Source organism: Scyliorhinus canicula, chromosome 16, assembly GCF_902713615.1.
Source record: "Scyliorhinus canicula chromosome 16, sScyCan1.1, whole genome shotgun sequence".
Taxonomy (NCBI): Eukaryota; Metazoa; Chordata; class Chondrichthyes; order Carcharhiniformes; family Scyliorhinidae; genus Scyliorhinus; species Scyliorhinus canicula.
The window spans coordinates 120482348-120502307 of NC_052161.1; the positions used below are offsets into that span (position 1 = coordinate 120482348).

General features: G+C 42.5%; 1 protein-coding gene across 1 annotated transcript in view; it reads right to left on the reverse strand.

Annotated features, from left to right (window-relative positions):
- Positions 1-19960, reverse strand: part of ubr4 (ubiquitin protein ligase E3 component n-recognin 4) — a 207540-nt gene that overhangs the window by 150972 nt on the left and 36608 nt on the right. The window contains 13 exon segments of the mRNA XM_038822101.1: positions 971-1068; positions 1907-2028; positions 2670-2899; positions 4097-4219; positions 4968-5150; positions 6294-6422; positions 7304-7383; positions 9544-9688; positions 11331-11613; positions 12297-12466; positions 15448-15533; positions 16701-16860; positions 18765-18952. Coding sequence (XP_038678029.1) covers positions 971-1068; positions 1907-2028; positions 2670-2899; positions 4097-4219; positions 4968-5150; positions 6294-6422; positions 7304-7383; positions 9544-9688; positions 11331-11613; positions 12297-12466; positions 15448-15533; positions 16701-16860; positions 18765-18952 — 1997 coding nt within the window.

Genomic DNA, 19960 nt, shown 5'->3' on the forward strand with positions numbered 1-19960 from the left:
ACTTAGTTATGGTTCTAGTCCAGTCTCTTAGCCACTGTTGAAAGCTCACCAGGCATCCATAACAAGGGGGAAGTCGGTTGTTTCGACTGTTACTGGTTTCCCTCTTTGACTGCTCTATTTGCAATCAGATCTTTTGTGAGTGAGGCCGGTCTAAATGGCCTTTATTTTTTACAGGACGGCATGGTAGCATAGTGGTTAGCACAGCTGCCTCACGGCGCCGAGGACTCGGGTTCGATCCCGGCCCCAGGTCACTGTCCGTCGGGAGTTTGCAAATATTCCCAGTGTCTGCGTGGGTCTCACCCCCATAACCCAAAGATGTGCAGGGTAGGTGGAGTGGCCATGCTAAATTGCCCCTTGAAAAAAAAGAATTGGGTACTCTAAATTTATTGAAAAACCAGAAATACCTTTATTTTTGGTGGCAGGTGGTGTAGCTGCTGGGGTGAACTCTCTCAGGAGGGTTTTTTTAGGCGTAGTGTCTTGTACGGGACCAGATTGGCTTAACTTTGGAAGCAGGTAAGGATAGGGGTGTCTGGCAGTCCTTGGGCCAGTTCTCCGATACATCCGTTTTTTCTTATGGTGGTGCTGGGTTAGGCCAGGCCCGATGTCGTGGTCGGTATCCTGTTGCTCCTCGGGCAAGAGCACCACCCTTGGGGATGCTGCAGGGGGTCCAATGTGGGGAGCCCACATCTGGAGAGACGAGGAATTGGGGTCGGCTCGACCTCAATGTCTTATTTAACAGAATACCATAGACTTTGAGTGCACATGATTCCACAAACAGCAGTGAAATAAATGGCCAGTTAATCAATTTTTGATTAATGAAAAAAATGTTGGCCGGGTTCCCTGTCCTCTTTAAAGCAGCGCCACAGGATCTGTTAACATCCCATCCAAAGGAGGCATGCTCCCTCAGCATTGCACTGGTTACCTAAAATCTATTACATACTCTGCCAGATGTGAATAACCTTTAACGTACCCACGATCCGATATTGGGAAACTCATTGGTGTGGATATTGTTCCATGTTTCACACAGTGTCTGTACAGATGACGGTAGGTTCTGTACCACTAACTGAGCTGCAAACACAATCACAAACAGCATGAGAAAATAAGTATCATTTCAAGCAAAGAATTCACTATTAGGCATCACGCAGAACAGGATATTTTACACAGCTACAATTGCAACTTCAGGTCGAGAAATTCCAGTTTCCACTACTTGTACTACAGTGAGGGTGACAAGAATTCTCAGAGTTGCAGCCATGAAGTTAATTCTGCCAAAATTAGCTTAACATCCTTAAGATGTTTTCCACATTAACAGGCATCCAGTTCAAAGACATATAACACCTTCAGAAGTCACAGATGACTGATGTTTACAAAAAAAAGATTTTGCACCTGTCGTGAACACTATAATATTCACATGAATTCTGTAAATTTATCAGTGTACCACAGAGTCACATCTGACACAAAAGTCTCAAGTTCAATTGCTGTCCATACTAAGTTAGCCATTCGCAAAGAGGACAGAGTTGGGGACTCTCTGATTGGCATCACAATCTCAAGAGTGGAAGGAAATAAAGAAAGAAAAGTAGAACAGCCAGGATTCCTGTGCCTGATCATCTCCAGCAAACTCTGTTGGAGGTCAGCATATGCAGACATCAGGTACAGATATTCTTAGTTGCGATATCAGATTCACACACTGAAAAGTCAGTTGAGCAAAGTGTCAGATAATTGTTGGCAACCCGAGAAGACAACAACAAATGTCGGCAAGAAGGAAAAGACCAGAAGGGGGGAAAAACACAACTGTCACAAAGACTTTCAAGCAAAAGAATAATGTCTGCTGTTCATTCTCTGTTTACTCCAGATGCCTCTGGTTACACAGCTAAACCGTGTCAAAAAACAAAGCAACTCTTGTCCTTACCAACAGAGTTAGTCTTGCAGCGGGTAGATCCAATCGCCAGTGCTGCTGCGTAGCCATGTAGCTTCTCCTCAGTTGGATTTTCAGTCGCACCCTCCTCACACAGACTCCTCAACAGGTACGATCTAATACCAATTATCAACCAAATAGAATGTAAAATACAACCTTATCAAAAACACTCATTTATAACCATTGTTAAATATCAACATTCAACTGTTGCTGCCTGTATCATAACCACATTTATCATTTAACGAATGGTTTCACGCCAACGGTGGAAGCAACTAATTTAACAATATTGTTTACAGGCAGATCAATACAGTGGGTTAAACATACAACCCTTTCACTTCTATGATCTGAGCTTGAACTCAGTCAAACAGAGAAAAAAAGTTTCCTTTTTCCTGCCAAGTGTGAACATCACTAATGATAAATTTGGGGTGTTCCAAGCAAATGTGAGCCAATTATAGAGCTATCAATACCTCAACGTATTGTTCACAATCATCACCCAATGGATACTCATCTCAGATTGTGGTTGGGAGCAAAGACAATTTAAACTTAATGCAGCCACCATACACACAACCTAAAATTGCTGATGGGAGTGCAACAGGAGCTTTTAATTTGTAACTAGCCTGTACAGTCTCTGACATGAAAGTGCTTGAAGCCAACACTGTATGGTTCTTTCCCACCAACCAGCTAAATCTGACCACTACCCGTAGCATTTCAGCCAACAACTAATGTAAAAAACTATCAGAGTATTCAAAATTTAGACCTGGTAAATGCAGCATAGATGCCAATCAGCTGAAGAGTTGCAGGCAGCAGATTCTTTGTGATCTCGGATGTTTTGTGGGAATCAGTTTCTGCAGCCAGCTTGGAAAAATACTCATCCAGAGACACTTGGACCTTTGAGATGACCGCATCGAGTGTGTAGATGGCCTGCAGATTTGGGAGGCGATTGAGTGGGAGGATAGCGCTCGCATCAATTCCACAATAGGAAGAAATCTAAATTTGAAGGAAGAACCTCATTAATCTCATGACTGGGAAGTAGTAGTATCCAGCAACATATATACAATGAATGGCAACAACCTTCTAGTCAATCAGCAAGCAGAAAAAAGAATGGGCCAACTGAATAGTTAAAAATGTTTTATAAATTAGTAGCTAATTTGAGTCAGATGGATATACACCCTGGATCTAGAGGAACTGTTGTCTGCACTATTCATCATTCTTCCTGTGCCTTGGATGCAAGTACGGCAGTAATCAATATCATTCAATTTCATTGTGGGCTTTCACATAGAATTTGCTTAGCTGCAGGTGCATTTCAGTCACATCTGTTATTATTGTGTTTGGTTGAGTTGCTAAAGGTTCACTTCCAGCTCTTTTCCTCACGGATTCTATTTCAATGCTTGTTAGTGTCAGGCACTCAAGAGTAGAACCATCTTCTATCCCAGACTGTTCAGTAGCAGCATCTGTACGGTCTTCTTAGGACACATGGTCACCTGGTTATCATCACCAGTTTAAACCATTTGATGTTAAAGGGAACAATGGGAAGCTGACAAGCTTTCTTCAGCCATGCTTGTTTTTCACAGGACAATCACTGTGGTGAAAGTCTATTGCCAGTTTCTTGATGACCTAATGCCCCCACATCTCCCTTTTCAGCAGGTATTTCTTCCTTGAACTTGCTTATTGGTGTAGTTTCTTCCTCAGAGAGCGTCACTTGCTACGAGGGCTGAGCAAGCCTGCTATCAGTGCCACCACAGTACGGAGGAGCAATTTTTGTATTCAAGTTTTGTTTTATTTAAAGTCCCCCCCACCCCAATTTAAGGGGAAATTTAGCATGGCCAACCCACCTACCCTGCACATCTTTGGGTTGTGGGGGTAAGATCCACACAGACATGGGGAGAATGTGCAAACTCCACACGGACAGTGACCCGGGGCCGGGATCGAACCCGGATCCTCGGCGCTGTGAGGAAGCTAACCACTGTGCCACCCCTTGCACTCGCGTTAAATGATTCTTATCTTCACTTGACTCAAAAGTATTTTTGGATGATATCATGCAAATGAAGGCAGCACTTGATGGGATGGCCTGAGAAATGACCACCACATTAGTACGTTACTCAAAAAGAAATACCAAGATGATGCTCTCCTCTGACAAACGAAAACACCCTTCAGTCAGAAAACACGCTGTGTCGTCCTTCTTACCTGTCTGGCAACATACTCCTCTGCAAGTTCCACATCATACTTCACAGAGCTGCACTTGGTAACAGCCAGATCCACCAGCGAGCCAGCATGGTCTGGCTTCATACCCTGTCGTACCAGGTGATCCTTGACCAAAACAAAATCAAACACCAGTCAAATTAATGTACCAAGCGAACAACTAGGCTGTGGCATATTGAAATTAACCATGCATTACCTACTTAGTAGTTTCTTTATAGTTACATTACCAAATATTGACCCAGCTGCACTGTAGTGATTTGATGATTCTAGGCTCTTAAATAGATTCATAGCTCAATGAGCGCTTTAAAAATTATGATAATCAATCCTACTCACTGTATTTACAAATGATCTGTACCCCACAAAGCAGAGATTCAAAGTTTACTGTCTGTTCTGCTAATAGCTAAAGCAATAGTCAATTGTCAAGAGTGGCCCCTGCACTCATGGTTTCTGTTAAAACCCTTTACCCAGGAAGCATAGCCATCCAACAAGGACTGGATTTTGCATGCCTGTGATGCAGCCACCAAACAGTCTGCCAGCAACACCACCACTCACATGTGAAACAATTTGGTCAAGGAAATTAAGAACCTGCCATGAGGCAGCACCATAAGGACAGATGGGGAGAAATCTGGGGAAGAAAAGAAAATAATACCTGAAAGGGCATTTTTAAAAAATAGTCTGTATATCTGAGCCTCCAGTTTTCTTGCTAATACATTCTCTGACACTCAACTCTTTCTCTCCCTCCCCCCCAATCCAGCTTTGATCATCTGTACATACCCTTTCCCGACAACTAAAGCTTCACTAAGAGAGATCATCTTTAATTTTTCACCATGTCTCCACAGAATTATATCTTTAGTACCTTGATCCAGGTTACATAAGAGCTGATACAAAGGCGTGATGACCATCGAAGTGTGTGCAGGATGTCGCATTCGCTCAGCTCTGTCGTGCTCATTGCCACTTGGTTAACATAGGCTTTTGACGGAGGCATAATACCCAGGATTCTCCACAAGATCAAGAAGTAGTACTGAATGGAGCATGCCTCCTAGAAAGAAAAGGCAATGAGAAAACATCTAGGAACCCAAAAGCAATGATTCACATACAGCTACAAACAAACACCATCAAAACTTTCAGTCCAAAATATACTCGGCCTGGACAAAATGACACATATTGGGTAGAATTCCAATTTGTGCAACCTAGATTAAATCAACAACTATTTTGCAGCAGATGCACATCACGCACTTGGCTCACTATTTTTTAAAAATAGATTAGGTTTTAGTATACTATGAAAATGAATTTTACCTGTATCAATGATGGATAAAAATGCTACAAGGATATAACTTTGCAAAGTAATTCAACTGTAGATGATGCTGTGAAACAACATTATGGTAAAATAAGGTGCAACATGGTGACCAAATGCTAAAAAAATTAACGCTTCCAACTTAGGATCCATGCCAGCTTTTCAAAACATTTGGAAAAACTTCAGACAATCTGCAAAATCTCTACCTCATTGGACCCAAAATAAAACAATAAAAATGTTTATCATAGAATGAGACGAGAGGTCTCCACAGCCAGCTCGACGGAATGTGGTGTTTCGAGGACAGTGTTCCAATCTTCTTTCTCTCTCACTCTCCATGTCAGAACCACTAATACAATTTAATTTCAACTCAATAAAGTGGACAAGTGAATAAGCAATTTCTGCAATGCCCAATTTTCTTGGTCACCCAGGTGAAGGGGAAAAAGATTCCTCACACAAATTGGCAGTTGCTGCCCATACCCTGACACGCCTACCAAAGCAAATATCGTTCAATACCGCTTATCCATCCTCAGGCAAACCTTATAACCCACCCTGCCAATACACCCCCCCACACAGAGGCAAATATTAATTGAAAACTAGACACAATATATTAAATACTGTCCAGAAAGTAGTAAACTTTTCTAATTTCTTTTTACAGAAAAGGGTATAAAGTTATAGATCATTTCGCCAGAAATAGTGGTGGAAACAGAATAGCTTTTTGCAACAAGTAGATATATGCATTTGAGAGGCAAATATCTAAAAGGGCAGAAGGAAAGGATAGGAAATAATTAAGTGGATAGCTTTCTGAGTTAACTAGCACAGACACAAAAGCCCCAATGGCCTCCTTCAGTGCTCAAGGTTTTATGATTCTAACAGAAGTCTGTGTATTACCAGGGGTGTTGCATTCTTGTGCTCTTCCCTCCTGAGTGTATCAAACTGTGAGCCAGCTGCTAACAGTAAGATCAGTGATGCATACAGGTCATCATACTTCAAAGCACCAGTACAAAGAACATCACAGATCTATGGAACAAGAGGGGAGAGAAAGAAGTGAAAAATCAAATCACTGTAAATCCAGTATCAAATAATTTGAGGACAAACACAGAATAAACACTGAAATGAAGATTTGCAGCTAAATTCCATATCACACACAATCCGCCATTGCAGTATTATAGTTCCATAAACACTGACGCACAGGGCGCAGTGGTTAGCACTGCTGCCTGAGGCGCTGAGGACCCGGGCTCGATCCCAGCCCTGGGTCACTGTCTGTGTGGAGTTTGCACATTCTTTTCATGTCTGCGTGGGTCTCACTCCCACAACCCAAAGATGTGCAGGATATGTGGATTGGCCACGCTAAATTGCCCTTTAATTGGAAAAAAATAATTGGATACTCTAAATTTTAAGAATAAAGAAAAAAATAGTTACATAAACATGATCTAGACCAGTTGTTGTAATATTACCATCTTCGCATACTGTAAAAATTTGAAACTTTACACAGAATTCCACTGATCCTCACAAACTTTGGGGGCAGCACGGTAGCATTGTGGATAGCACAATGGCTTCACAGCTCCAGGGTCCCAGGTTCGATTCTGGCTTGGGTCACTGTCTGTGCGGAGTCTGCACATCCTCCCCGTGTGTGCGTGGGTTTCCTCCGGGTGCTCCGGTTTCCTCCCACAGTCCAAAGATGTGCAGGTTAGGTGGATTGGCCATGATAAATTGCCCTTAGTGTCCAAAATTGCCCTTAGTGTTGGGTGGGGTTACTGGGTTATGGGGATAGGGTGGGGGTGTTGACCTTGGGTAGGGTGCTCTTTCCAAGAGCCGGTGCAGACTCGATGGGCCGAATGGCCTCCTTCTGCACTGTAAATTCTATGATATCTATGAAACTCCAAATATATAGCTCTCACCATCTCATCCAATCTGCTCCTGTCATCAGTGGATGTCTCATGTGAGAGAATGCTGTAGAATTTTGGCAAAGGTGTAGAATCTGTGACAAAGAAGCAGCTCAGCATCAGCAATAAAAACAGCATAGGCTATAAATATTCTATATTTTCTTGTAAATTACCTTAAGTTATATCTCAGATACCAAGGGTGGCATGGTGGCACAGTGGTTAGGACTGCTACCTCACAACCCTTGGGACCAAATTCAATTCCGACCTTGGGTGACTGCGAAGTTTGTACATTCTCCCCATGGCTGTATGGGTTTCCTCTGGATGCTCAGGTTTCCTCCCACAGTCCAAAGATATGCTGGTTATGTGGATTGGCTACACTAAATTGCCCCATAATGTCAAAAGATGTGCAGGTTACTGGGGTTACGGGAATAGAACGAGGGAGTGGACCCAGATAGGGTGCCCTGTCAGAGGGTCTGTGCAGAGTCAATGAGCCAAATGCCCTCCTTCTGCACTGTAGGGATTCTATGATCCATACTTTTTTTCAAAATAAATTCAGGGTACAATTCTTTTTTTCCCCAATTAGGGGGCAATTTAGCATGGCCAATCCACCTAGCCTGCACATCTTTGAGTTGTGGGTGTGAAACCCATGCAGACACAGGGAGAATGTGCAAACTCCACATGGACAGTGACCCAGGACCGAGATCGAACCCGGGTCCTCGGTGCCGTGAGGCAGCTATGCTAGCCACAGCGCCACCGTGCCGTCCTTTTATGATCCATACTAAACTGCCTTCTTGGTCAGCCTTTTCATTCCAACTATTCCACTGTCCCAGACAACAACCACTAACATCCAGCTCCCTGTCATGAAGCCTCCTAACTTAGACACATCCAATGGGTCTTTAACATGCCCTGTCCTGTTCAAGACCTAAACCTCTCACTTATGGGTGGCACAATAACTGTTGTTTCACAGCACCAGGGTCCCAGGTTCCATTCCCGCTTGTGTCACTGTCTGTGCCGAGTCTGCACGTTCCCCCCATGTTTGCGTGGGTTTCCTCCGGGTGCTCCAGTTTCTCCCCATAAGTCCCGAAAGACGTGCTTGTTAGATGAATTGGACATTCTGAATTCTTCCTCGGTGTACCTGAAAAGGCACTCAAGTGTGACGATTAGGGAATTTTCTTTCTTTTTTCTATAAATTTAGTGTACCCAATTCACTTTTTCCAATTAAGGGGCAATTTAGCGTGGCCAATCCACCCACCCTGCACATTTTTGGGTTGTGGGGGCGAAACCCACGCAAACACGGGGAGAATCTGCAAACGCCACACAGACAGTGACCCAGAGCTGGGATCGAACCTGGAACCTTGGTCCCGTGAGGCAGCAGGGCTAACCCACTGCACTACCGTACTGCCCGCCAAGGGGATTTTCACAGTAACTTCATTGCAGTGTTAATGTAAGCCTACTTGTGACACTAATAAAGATAATTATTATTATATTTGTCTTAACAGATTGATTTTAAAACTTTGAATTGTTGATTTGATTTATATATTTCTCTGAATTATACCCAGTTCCTTCATGCTTCCAGTTCTCAATTATTACGATACTGGGCACAGACTCCATCTTCATGCTTTGATTTTCTGATATTTTCTCATTCGCGAATTCCCTCTGAAACATTCCACTGATCCCTCTCTTCTACAAGTAGCACTATCTACATTCTCATTATCTAATATTCCCAGTTGCATTCTGATATTTTTTCACGCTGTGTAACCATTCTACAATTCTCTCCTTTCAGCATTCATTTCTTAGTTTGCAGTACCTTTCAATAATGTTCGTCCAGCTCTGCCATATCTTTCCCACTCAATGTTCAGGGTCAGGCTCACAATACCCCCATAGTTAACTAACGTCTTGACATTCACTGTCTGAAGTAAAAGAACATTCTAGTTGGGCGAATTTCTGGATGGCAACTGGAGCCTGTGGCACCATGCAAGAGGTCAATGCCACATGAAGAACAATATATTTTAAGCATGAACCTTAGCCTAAGGTTAATACAACCACCATAAAGCTATTGTTGACCTTTAAGTCAATGTATATTATTCTAGCACATTAAATGTCACAGCGGGTGAGCTGAAACCAAATTTTCCAGGACCTGATGAGTGACACTGCAGCATTCTGGAACGTACCGTGTGACGCGATAAAGAGTTCGCACACAAAGAAAAATTACAGGAAACAATGATCCCACCGTGTTTCGCCTGGCTTTGCCTTACCTGTCCCGCTATGCTTAGCCCAGTTTTCTTCAACCTCTTTAAATCCATGATAAAGTGGCACTTGAACACGTCGGCCAGATTCCTGGGTGCCACTGACGCTGGCACCAGCACCGCATACTGGTGGTGTTAATAGATTGTACTGAATCTACAGCAAAGATTAAATATCCATATTGTCAGCCAATGTACACCATGATAATAATAATATTTATGTCATTACGTTCATTTTTTTTTAAACAGTCTGAAGGAGAGGGAATGACAACAATCTCATGTGTAAAGCAAGCAGAATTGGGGCTACAAAATGACTGGTTGAGTTCAAAGCCCCCATACCGACCAGCAGAATCGCAGGTTCATCATAGGATTGATGAGACTGAGATAAAAAAAACATAGCTGTGATCGAGTGACTGACAAAGGGCAAAAGGATAAACTGAACACCTAGATAGCAGAGACATCAAGAACACAGACATTTTCAGGAATAATGAAAATAAACAAAACAGAAACAAAAAAAATTACAAAATTAGGCTTCGAGGGTGAGGAGCGAAAACAGAATTAAATGCAAGGTTCGGCTTGAGAAAATGAAATTCTGAACAAGCAAGACGGAGGTTTGGGTTGAAAATTTTTTTTTTTGCTGAAATTGCTGAAGTATTTTCACTGAGTTCAGCGATTATATTCAATGACGATTGCAAGGAAAGGCAAGTGACAAATTGGCATGGGCAGGGTCAGGCTCATTTACAATACCCCCATAGTTGACTAACTTGACATTCACTGTCTGAAGTAAAAGAACATATAGTTGGACAAAGTACTGAGTGGCAATTGATGCCTGTGGCATCACGTAAGAGATCAATGCTACATGAAGAGGGCCTGTTCTGTGCTGTACTGTTCTATGTTCTATATTTATTTTAAGTTCAACTTTAGCATAAAGGTTAACGTAACAACCATAAAATCACTGCTGACCTTGTCAGTCAATTCATATTATTGTAACACGTTAAGTGTCACAGTGGGTGAGCTGAAAATATATTTTCCCGGATGGCTGTCCAAAAGTTATAAGTTTCTCTTTTAGTCCAGCAGCAGCTTTCAGCTCTGGAATTTATCTATCTGAGGTTTGTTCTGTGTTCAATGTGTGATGTGCAAGATCAAAATGTACACTGTACAAGTCTTGTGCTTTATAAAAAGTTAGTCATTTTTGATCTGCCGAGTAAATGTGGCTATGGGGAAGAAAGAGAGAAAGCAACTCAAGCAATACAATTCATCCTCCCGAGCACTGACTGGAATGTTGTAAATACCAAAAAGTCTTCATGAGAGCTAAGTTACCAAGTCACCCAAGAAACTCTGCCTCAGTCTCTTTTCGTGATCTTCTCCAACCACATTTACTGAACTCCTGCTGCTATCTGAATATGAAATCAAACAATTGCTTCAAGATTTCTAAAGTAGCATAAAAAAATGTTTAGATTTACAAAATGCAATGTATGTACTCAATTGAAAAATGTCTAGCTCCATGTAGTCTTCCTCTTAGTGTAAATGAATCAGCTAAATTGCAATGCCAGCACAACAAAACAGTGAGCAAAGGACAAGACCGGTTTGGGTGATGACAGCATCAAATGTATGGTGCCAGTTCCTTAGACACTGTACTCCTCTCTCATAAATGATGTAAATGTCCTGTAGTTTCATAGCCAGCATCATTTGTTTGATCTACACGTTTTGCTCAATAGGATGTAATATGGTCAACATAATGTTGCTTATGGATTCATTCACAACTTACATACTTAGTCAACAGCTCAATTGGTCCATACCTGTTCAAATAAGTAGATTGGCACTTTTGAATATTGCTGAAGGATGTATTCAAAAACCAGCAACAATCGGGCGAGTGTCAGTGGCACACACCGAACCTGAGCTTCGGCCTTAGATGCCACTTCAACAATCACTTGTATGCACATGGTGACCACAGCACGCCGACCACTCTCGGAGAAATTATGGAAAATTAGTAGCAAAAGTTGAAGGTGCTCGACATTCAAATCCTCTGAGTCAGTCGGTACTACTCCATGGAATATGTTTTGTTTCAGTGTTCCAATAAACCTAGCAGGAAAAGAAAAGGCAATCATTTTATTTGATTTTCAGTGCTGAGTAAACGTATGCATGCAGACGATTAAACTATTGGTAAACAAGAGATCAGTTACGGATTCCAGATATGTGTAGCCAAAGCAATGGGGCAGATAACTACCTCCATCCGTGATTCTGTGCATATATTTTCACTCAACTGGTTTTTGGTGTCAAAGAGGACCGCCACATTTCCTTTCTTAATTCACCAAAATTTACAGACAGCACAATGGCACAAGTGGATAGCTCTGCAGCTTCACAGCGCCAGGGTCCCAGGTTTGATTCCCGACTGGGCCACTGCCTGTGCGTAGTCTGCACGTTCTCCCTGTGTCTGCGTGGGTTTCCTCCGGGTGCTCTGGTTTCCTCCCACACTCCAAAGACGTGCAGGTTAGGTGGATTGGCCATGATAAATTGCCCTTAGTGATTAAAAAGGTTAGGAGGAGTTATTGGGTTACGGGGATAGGGTGGAAGTGAGGATTTAAGTGGGTCGCTGCAGACTCGATGGGCCGAATGGCCTCCTTCTGCACTGCATGTTCTATAACTAGAAACATTAATCCTGCTGTCCATTCAGGAGAACAGCAAGACATGATGCATGATAGGACTCTTCGGGTTCCCTCACTCTTTCTTAATTAAGAGTTCTGTTAGTATTAAGATGACCTTACCTTTCCCAGATTTTCATGCACTCTGGTACATCTGGCTCACCCTGTGCACTGGCTTTGTGCTGCCAGATTAAGAGCAGACGTGATAGCACAGAGAGGCTCTGTGAGTGGATGTACAACGGCCATGGACCCTCAGAGAATGGCGCGATCCCCAGCTGCTGCAGCAGAGTGTTCTGAGTAAAATACCATATAGTTAACACCATGATGTCAAATGTGATTACCACAATAATACTCATGCACAATACCAGACTGTTAATCAGCACAATAGTATATATGGAATTCAGTTCAATTGTTGTGCAAAACTGGTAACGTGCTGTGAAATGAGAAATGTAAATAAGCCAATATACCACATTACAAGATGGAGAATAGTTCAAATAAATGTTTTTTTCAGCTTGAAAAGAATATGGGTTCCAACTCCAAGTTAAAAATAATGAACCACTCAAAAATTATAAGCAAAATAATCTATAGTGTGGTTGATCAGGATGGAAATGGACAGTCAACAAATAGGTATCTTAGGTAGCACAGACTGGGACCTCAAAAAAAGGATCACCAAAGATGCTGCTTTATCTCTGTTCAGAATTTGACAATTATACTTGTGGTGTATTGTGCAACGCTGTGAATATAATAACAAAAAGCAGTTTGTTGTCATGATCCTGATTATCTGATGTCTGAAACTTTGTCACACCAATCATTAGTATCAACACCACCGACAGTATTATAAAACCAGTATCAATAACATAAACCTTCTTAAAAATTAACACAATAGTATCTGGGACTGAGACAAACGTTTACTTAGTAGCAAGCATCAAATGCACTTGAGCACAACCCAAGCATTCAGCTTACCCCAAACAGTTATCCGACAGCAGGACTCGAGAGTGAAAGCAATATTCCTTTTGAAAATATTCCAATGTTTACTTTAAACCTTTCATATTGCATAGGATATACTGCACAGAAACAGATTATCTGGCCCACTCAGTCCACAGCAGCATTTATGCCCTACTCAAGCCTTCTCCTGCCTTTCCACATCTAAATATCAACATAAGCCTCTACTCCATTCTCCCTCGTATGCTGACCGTGCCTCTTTTAAAAAAAAAAAAATTTTTATTGAAAAATTTTGAATTTATACAACAATAACGCACCATAGTAAAATACCAAAAATAACAATAATATTAGCAATCATAAACATTCGCCCCACCTCCATGAACAACACAGCATTTTAACAACAATGCAAATTAACACAATATAAAGTTACAGAAAAGAAACTACAATAAGGAACCCCCCCCGGGTTGCTGCTGCTATTGACCAAGATACCTATCTTTGAGCCAGGAAGTCCAGAAAAGGCTGCCATCGTTTATAGAACCCTTGTATTGATCCTCTCAGGGCAAATTTGACCCTTTCCAATTTTATAAATCCCGCCATGTCACTAATCCAGGTCTCCACACTTGGGGGCCTCGCATCCTTCCACTGTAGCAGAATCCTTCGTCGGGCCACTAGGGACGCAAAGGCCCAGACACCGGCCTCTTTCGCCTCCTGCACTCCCGGCTCTACCGCAACTCCAAAAATCTCGAGCCCCCACCCTGGTTTGACCCTGGATCCAACCACCCTCGACACCGTCCCCGTCACCCCCTTCCAGAATTCTTCCAGTGCTGGGCATGCCCAGAACATATGGGTGTGGATCGCTGGACTCCCCGAACATCTGGTGCACCTGTCCTCACCCCCAAAGAACCTACTCATCCTAGTCCCGGACATGTGGGCCTGGTGCAGCACCTTAAATTGGATGAGACTAAGCCTCGCACATGAGGAGGAAGAGTTGACTCCCTCCAAGGCATCCACCCAAGTCCCGTCCTCTATCTGCTCCCCGAGTTCCTCCTCCCATTTAGCCTTCAGCTCCTCCACTGACGACTCCTCCACCTCCTGCATTATCTTATAGATGTCAGACACCTTCCCCTCTCCGACCCACACCCCTGAAAGCACTCTGTCCATCGTCCCCCGCGAGGGCAGCAGAGGGAATCATTCTACCTGTCGCCTAGCAAACGCCTTTACCTGCAAGTATCTGAACATGTTCCCTTGGGGAAGCCCAAATTTATCTTCCAGTTCCCCCAGGCCCGCAAACCTCCCGCCAATAAACAGGTCCCTCAATTTACTGATGCCCGCCCTTTGCCACCCCCTAAATCCCCCATCCTTGTTCCCCGGGATGAACCGATGATTGCCACCCAATGGAGCCTCCATCGAGCCCCCTAATGCCGTCTCCACTGTCCCCAGATTCTTAGGGTCGCCGCCACCACCGGGCTCGTGGTAAACCTCTTAGGGGAGAGCAGCAACGGCGCCGTTACCATGGCACCCAGGTTCGTACCTCTACATGATGCCATCTCCATTCTTTTCCACGCCATCCCTCCCCCCTCCATCACCCATTTACGCACCATTGACACATTGGCCGCCCAATAGTACCCCAGAAGGTTGGGCAGCGCCAGCCCGCCTCTATCCCTCCCTCGCTCCAGGAACACCCTCCTCACTCTCGGAGTCCCATGTGCCCACACAAAGCTCAAAATAATGCTAAACACTCTCCTTGACCGTGCCTCTCTTAAATCCATTTATGCTGTGCACTTCAAGCACCCTTGTGGTTAAACGTTATACATTCTCACCACATTTTGGGTAAACCCATATTGACACACTAGATGCAATGCTTAGCTTCTGGATCGACACATGACGGAAGTTGATTTGAAGTGGGGGCGGGGTCTGCATACATTGAACAATGGGAAAGGTACATCAGCAGAAAAACTGAAAGGACTTGTCGCACAACATTAGAGGTTGGGGCATGAGAATCTTGTGTTGCAATCCAAACTACACACAGTAGAGAAACACAGAAAGCATGTAGCCAGAAAGTCAATTATTTAGCCCTCCGTGCTGCCCCACTCATATGCAGTACCGCAGGGCTGCCATTCTGGCCAGTAACCTTCAATATAAATTTCCATTTTGAATACACAAACTTATGTTATTCACAGGTGGCCATGTCACAGATATCAAGAAATGCATCATCATTAATTTTTAATATCACATGGTGGAATAATTGGCAGGTCAGGAAAGTATACACCCTAAAAGCATATTGTTGACATTGATTATCACAAGCACAGACAGTAATGCACTGCAAACTCACCTGCAGGATAGGTGATGGAAGGTCAGAGGTGACCATAGAATGGTTAAAGTGATATATTGCAGCTGCAAACTCCTCATCCGATGGTCCTATGAAGAAATAAAAACTTTGAATATCAAGAAGGAGACTGCGGGGCACAACAATACAAAACATATTTTATCCAAACATGTGAAAAAACTAATTTTTCAAAATGGAAGCCACTTATCAAGGCTTTAAGAGAGCAGTCGGAGTAGCACAGGGGCACAGAAGTTAGCACTGCTGTCTCACAACGCCAGGGATCCGGGTTCAATTCCAACCTTGGGTGACCGTGTGGATATCGCATATTTTTCTTGTGTGTGCGTGGGTTTCCCCCGGTGCTCAGGTTTCCTCCCACAGTGCAAAGATGTGCAGGTTAGGTGAGTTGGCCATGATCACTGCACAGGGTTTCGGGGGATATCCATTATCTTAAGCTTGTGTTGCAGCTTTTCATACGGAGTTTTGGACAAAGCTTTCTCGAAGTCTATAAGTATACTACGGTATAGGATTTTCCAACATCTACCTGGGATTTCAACACAGAAGTCCTTTGGTAAGGCAGATTCTGAAACTGTTAGCTGGCATTTATTAATTTATTTTCAAGAAGCCGTGATTAAGTTTGTTTCTCACAACAGATTCCACTGCATTTCCCCAATTCTGATGAAAGGTCATTGACCTCAAATGTTAACAGTTTTTCATTCCACAGATGCTGTCGGACTTGCCGAGCATTTCCAGCATTTTCTGTTGTATTTCAGATTGCCAGCATCCACTGTATTTCAATTTTGTTTTGATTAAAAGCATTTGGCACAGGAAGTCCATCATGCTGTGTCAGATTTGAAAGATCCATCCAATTAGTCTCGCTCCAGTGTTCTTTCCCCATATCCCCTGAAAACCCGACAGGCTTGCTGGAGTATATTTATCTTATTTATTCATGTTGTTTTATTAGTCCTTTGGTATCACAATACAATTGCCAACCGGTTACTCATTTCCTCTGTACATGAATCCTTCCTCACAATCTAACAGACAAGTGGGTCTCCTTTTATGGTCGACAGACAGACACCAGGTCCATAGTCCTAATTACTCACTCCACTACAATGCATTGCAACATACAGAACCAGTGAGTGAGCTGACACTTCAGAAATGAGACTTAATGGACACAACCAATGTCTAAGGTTTGAGCAGCCTGTTTCTTTTGAATTCCAGCTACAGCTAGTTGGTTGCCATCACTAAAAGAGATTGCTGACCTTTTGTTCCATCTTTGTCCACATCTTTAATGATGCTGGCTAATGTCATCATGTGCTGTTCAGTCAGAGAAACACTCAAGTAATTCCGTATAAAGTTGTTCCTCGAGTTGAGCATTGAAGATGTAATTAAATTAAAAATACTTGAGGCCAGGCTCAGAAACTGAAAAACAAATTTTTTTTAAATATTGAAAATATGCCGATTTTATGAGCGGTCAATCATCCTCATTCTCCAGCAACTTCTTCACCAATGTCAATGCCATTTACAATAGCCCCGAATGGATATCTAATCCTAACATTCAGTTTTACATGTAAACAGCAAAGCTGCGAATCAGCTATCCCCTGCTAACTCCTCAATTACGTGCTACTTAATTTTAAATGTTAATGGAAATAATGGCGTGTTGCTAGCTTTACAGGACAGAATATTTCTGAATCAATGCCTAGTCAATGAGATAAACTCTTCAGAGCTGCAACTCATGTTATAAATTGACCTCAGCTTCCTTAAAGGAGGAAATAACCAGGCAGAATTGTCAATTCTGATATCTTTATGGTGATCACTGCTGGAATATGCCCATTCATCAACCAGTGGTGAGGATTGGTGTCTGATGCAAGTATGCTGTTGGCAGCTATGCCAGGCAAGGTATCTAATAGCCAGTGGTGCCCCATGAACTACACCGAAGCAGAGTTATCATGTTCATAATAAAAAGAAATGTTAGAAAGCAACTGTAGGTGTAGCCAAACCAATTAGACTGGAAGCGGTTCAAGAAGGTAGCTCACCACTTAGCCTCCCAAGGACGTTTGGGAACAGGCAATAAATGCTGGCCTTGTTTGTGATGTCACATACCACAAATACATTTTTAAAATGGTAGAAATACAGTGAATGCCATACACACAAAGGTTAGAAAAGTCTCTCACCTATGTACTGCTCAGACAGTTATTATAAAATGAAAATGAAATAAAAAGAAAAATGAAACGAAATGAAATGAAAATGAAGAGGTATAGAATTAAGAAGGGAATAGTAATGTGGATTTAAAACCAGAACAGGACCGGATTTCGATCCCAGCTCCGGGTCACTGCCCGTGTGGAGTTTGCACATTCTCTCCGTGTCTGCGCAAGTCTCACCCCCACAAAGCCAAAGATGTGCAGGGTAGGTAGATTGGCCACACTAAATTGCCCCTTAATTGGAAAAAAAGAATTGGGTGCTCTAAATTAAATTTTTTTAAACCAGGACAGGAGACAAAGAAATTAGGAATGAGTTTATTCAGAGTAGTGGAGAATGAATAGTAGCGCCCAAGAAGATTAAGTTATGGGGCCATTTTTTAAGATGCTAGCAGACAGGTATGGTTAATTATTTAGAAACTAAAGTAGGCACTAGAAGGTTGATCAGATTGGAAAATGGACTAAAAAGTGGCAGATAAAATTCAATGTATGGATAAGGTGATACATTCTGGTTAAAGCAAAAGCCAATAACAGTAACTGTACTTAGAACGGAAGTAGACTCAGGGCAGTGGAAGAGCAGAGGGATTTAGGGGACGGTTCACAAAATTTTCAAGGCAGCAATTCAGCTTAATGTGAAAGATTTAGGGCAGGAGGCAAAATCTACCCTCTTTTCCACAGCAAAGTTGTGAGCTGTGGCATTCACTTCCAGTTAGTAGTTGAGGCACAAACAATGTCAACATTCACAATGAGATGGGATAAAATGATAGAATCTATTGTGCCTGTGCTGACTCACTGAAAAGAGTAGTCGAGTTTATCCATACACTCCAGCCTTTTGTCTGTAACCCTGAAGGTTCCCCATCCACAAGTACCTGTCCAACTTCCTTTTAAAATGATTGAAAGAAAAATGGAATAATCGCCGATGGGAACAATGTAACTACGGGTGATTTTGACCACTTGGTCACAATGAAGAGTAAGCACTGACATAGGTCAAATTATCTGTTTTCATGTTGTAACATCTACATCTTTTCCATGACTCAAACCTCAACAGGGGACAACTGAAATGCTTGCCCAGATTTATCAGACAGTTTATCTTTACCTTTCACCTAATTGCTGTTGGGTACTACTCACCAGTTCAGGGTCTCTGCGGCTCGCCAGTATGTTGCCGTTCTCTCCAGCACACTGCTTATTTGGACTCTTCAATCGTGGGGAACTCTCCAAAGGGGGTGGTGGAGGAGGAGGGGGAGGTGCTGATTTTTCCTTGCTGGGAGAGATGGTCTCCTCAAACCACTGGCCAAGAATTGGCTCACTGTCATCATCTGTAATGTACATAATGCAAAGATGCAGCACTTTCATCAAGGGCAGGTTAAATAACAAAAAGAAACTTCAATAGTATAACCCATAGGTGGCATGGCTATTAGTGAATTACAACTACAAAATAAAATTGCAGAAATGTACAGTCCAGTCGGAAAACATTCAGCCCATCATGCTTGCAACAGCTCCCTGAAAGAGTTGTTCAATTAGTCTTACACCCCAGCTTTCTAAACACTATCTTATATATATTTTTGCAAATATTTATCCACTCTAAAAGCTAATGAATTCTGATTCCACCATTGTTCATGGTGTTAAATTCCACACTCTTAACAGCCCTCTGCATTTTAAAAAATCCTAACCTTTACCCTATTGGTGATTTATACCCTCCAGCTACCAAATCATTGTAATTCTTCCCCCTCCTGGATTTATCTAATCATATTTTGAACAACTCAATCAGATCTCCTTTTAACTTTGTTTGTTCTCATTAAAAAAGCCCGAGATTCTCTAGCACTGGAAATTACTAAATACTCAGACAGAATGTGTCACTGGAAGAATGTACACGCGCACACCAAATACTGGAAGTAAACTTCACTGGCCTGATTTATAAATATTTAATGAATGTGCATGTTAGAATTTTATTGCGAAACAGGCACAATTTTATACCTTAGAAATCTGTCTTCTGTTTGAGCTAAACACATTAATCACACTGATCCACGGCACCTAAACTCCATCTAACCCATCACTACCCATCGTACATAATTCCGGAGATTTGCCTTTTTTTTTATTCGTTCATGGGACTTGGGCCTCTCAGGCATTTATTGCCCATCCTTAATTGCCCTTGAGGGGGCAGTTAAGAGTCAACCACATTGCTGTGGGTCTGGAGTCACATGTAGGCCAGACCGGGTAAGGACAGCAGATTTTCTTCCCTAAAGGACATTAGTGAAGCAGATGGGGTTTTGCAACAATTGACAATGGTTCTATGGTCATCGTCAGGCTTTTAATTCCAGATTTTA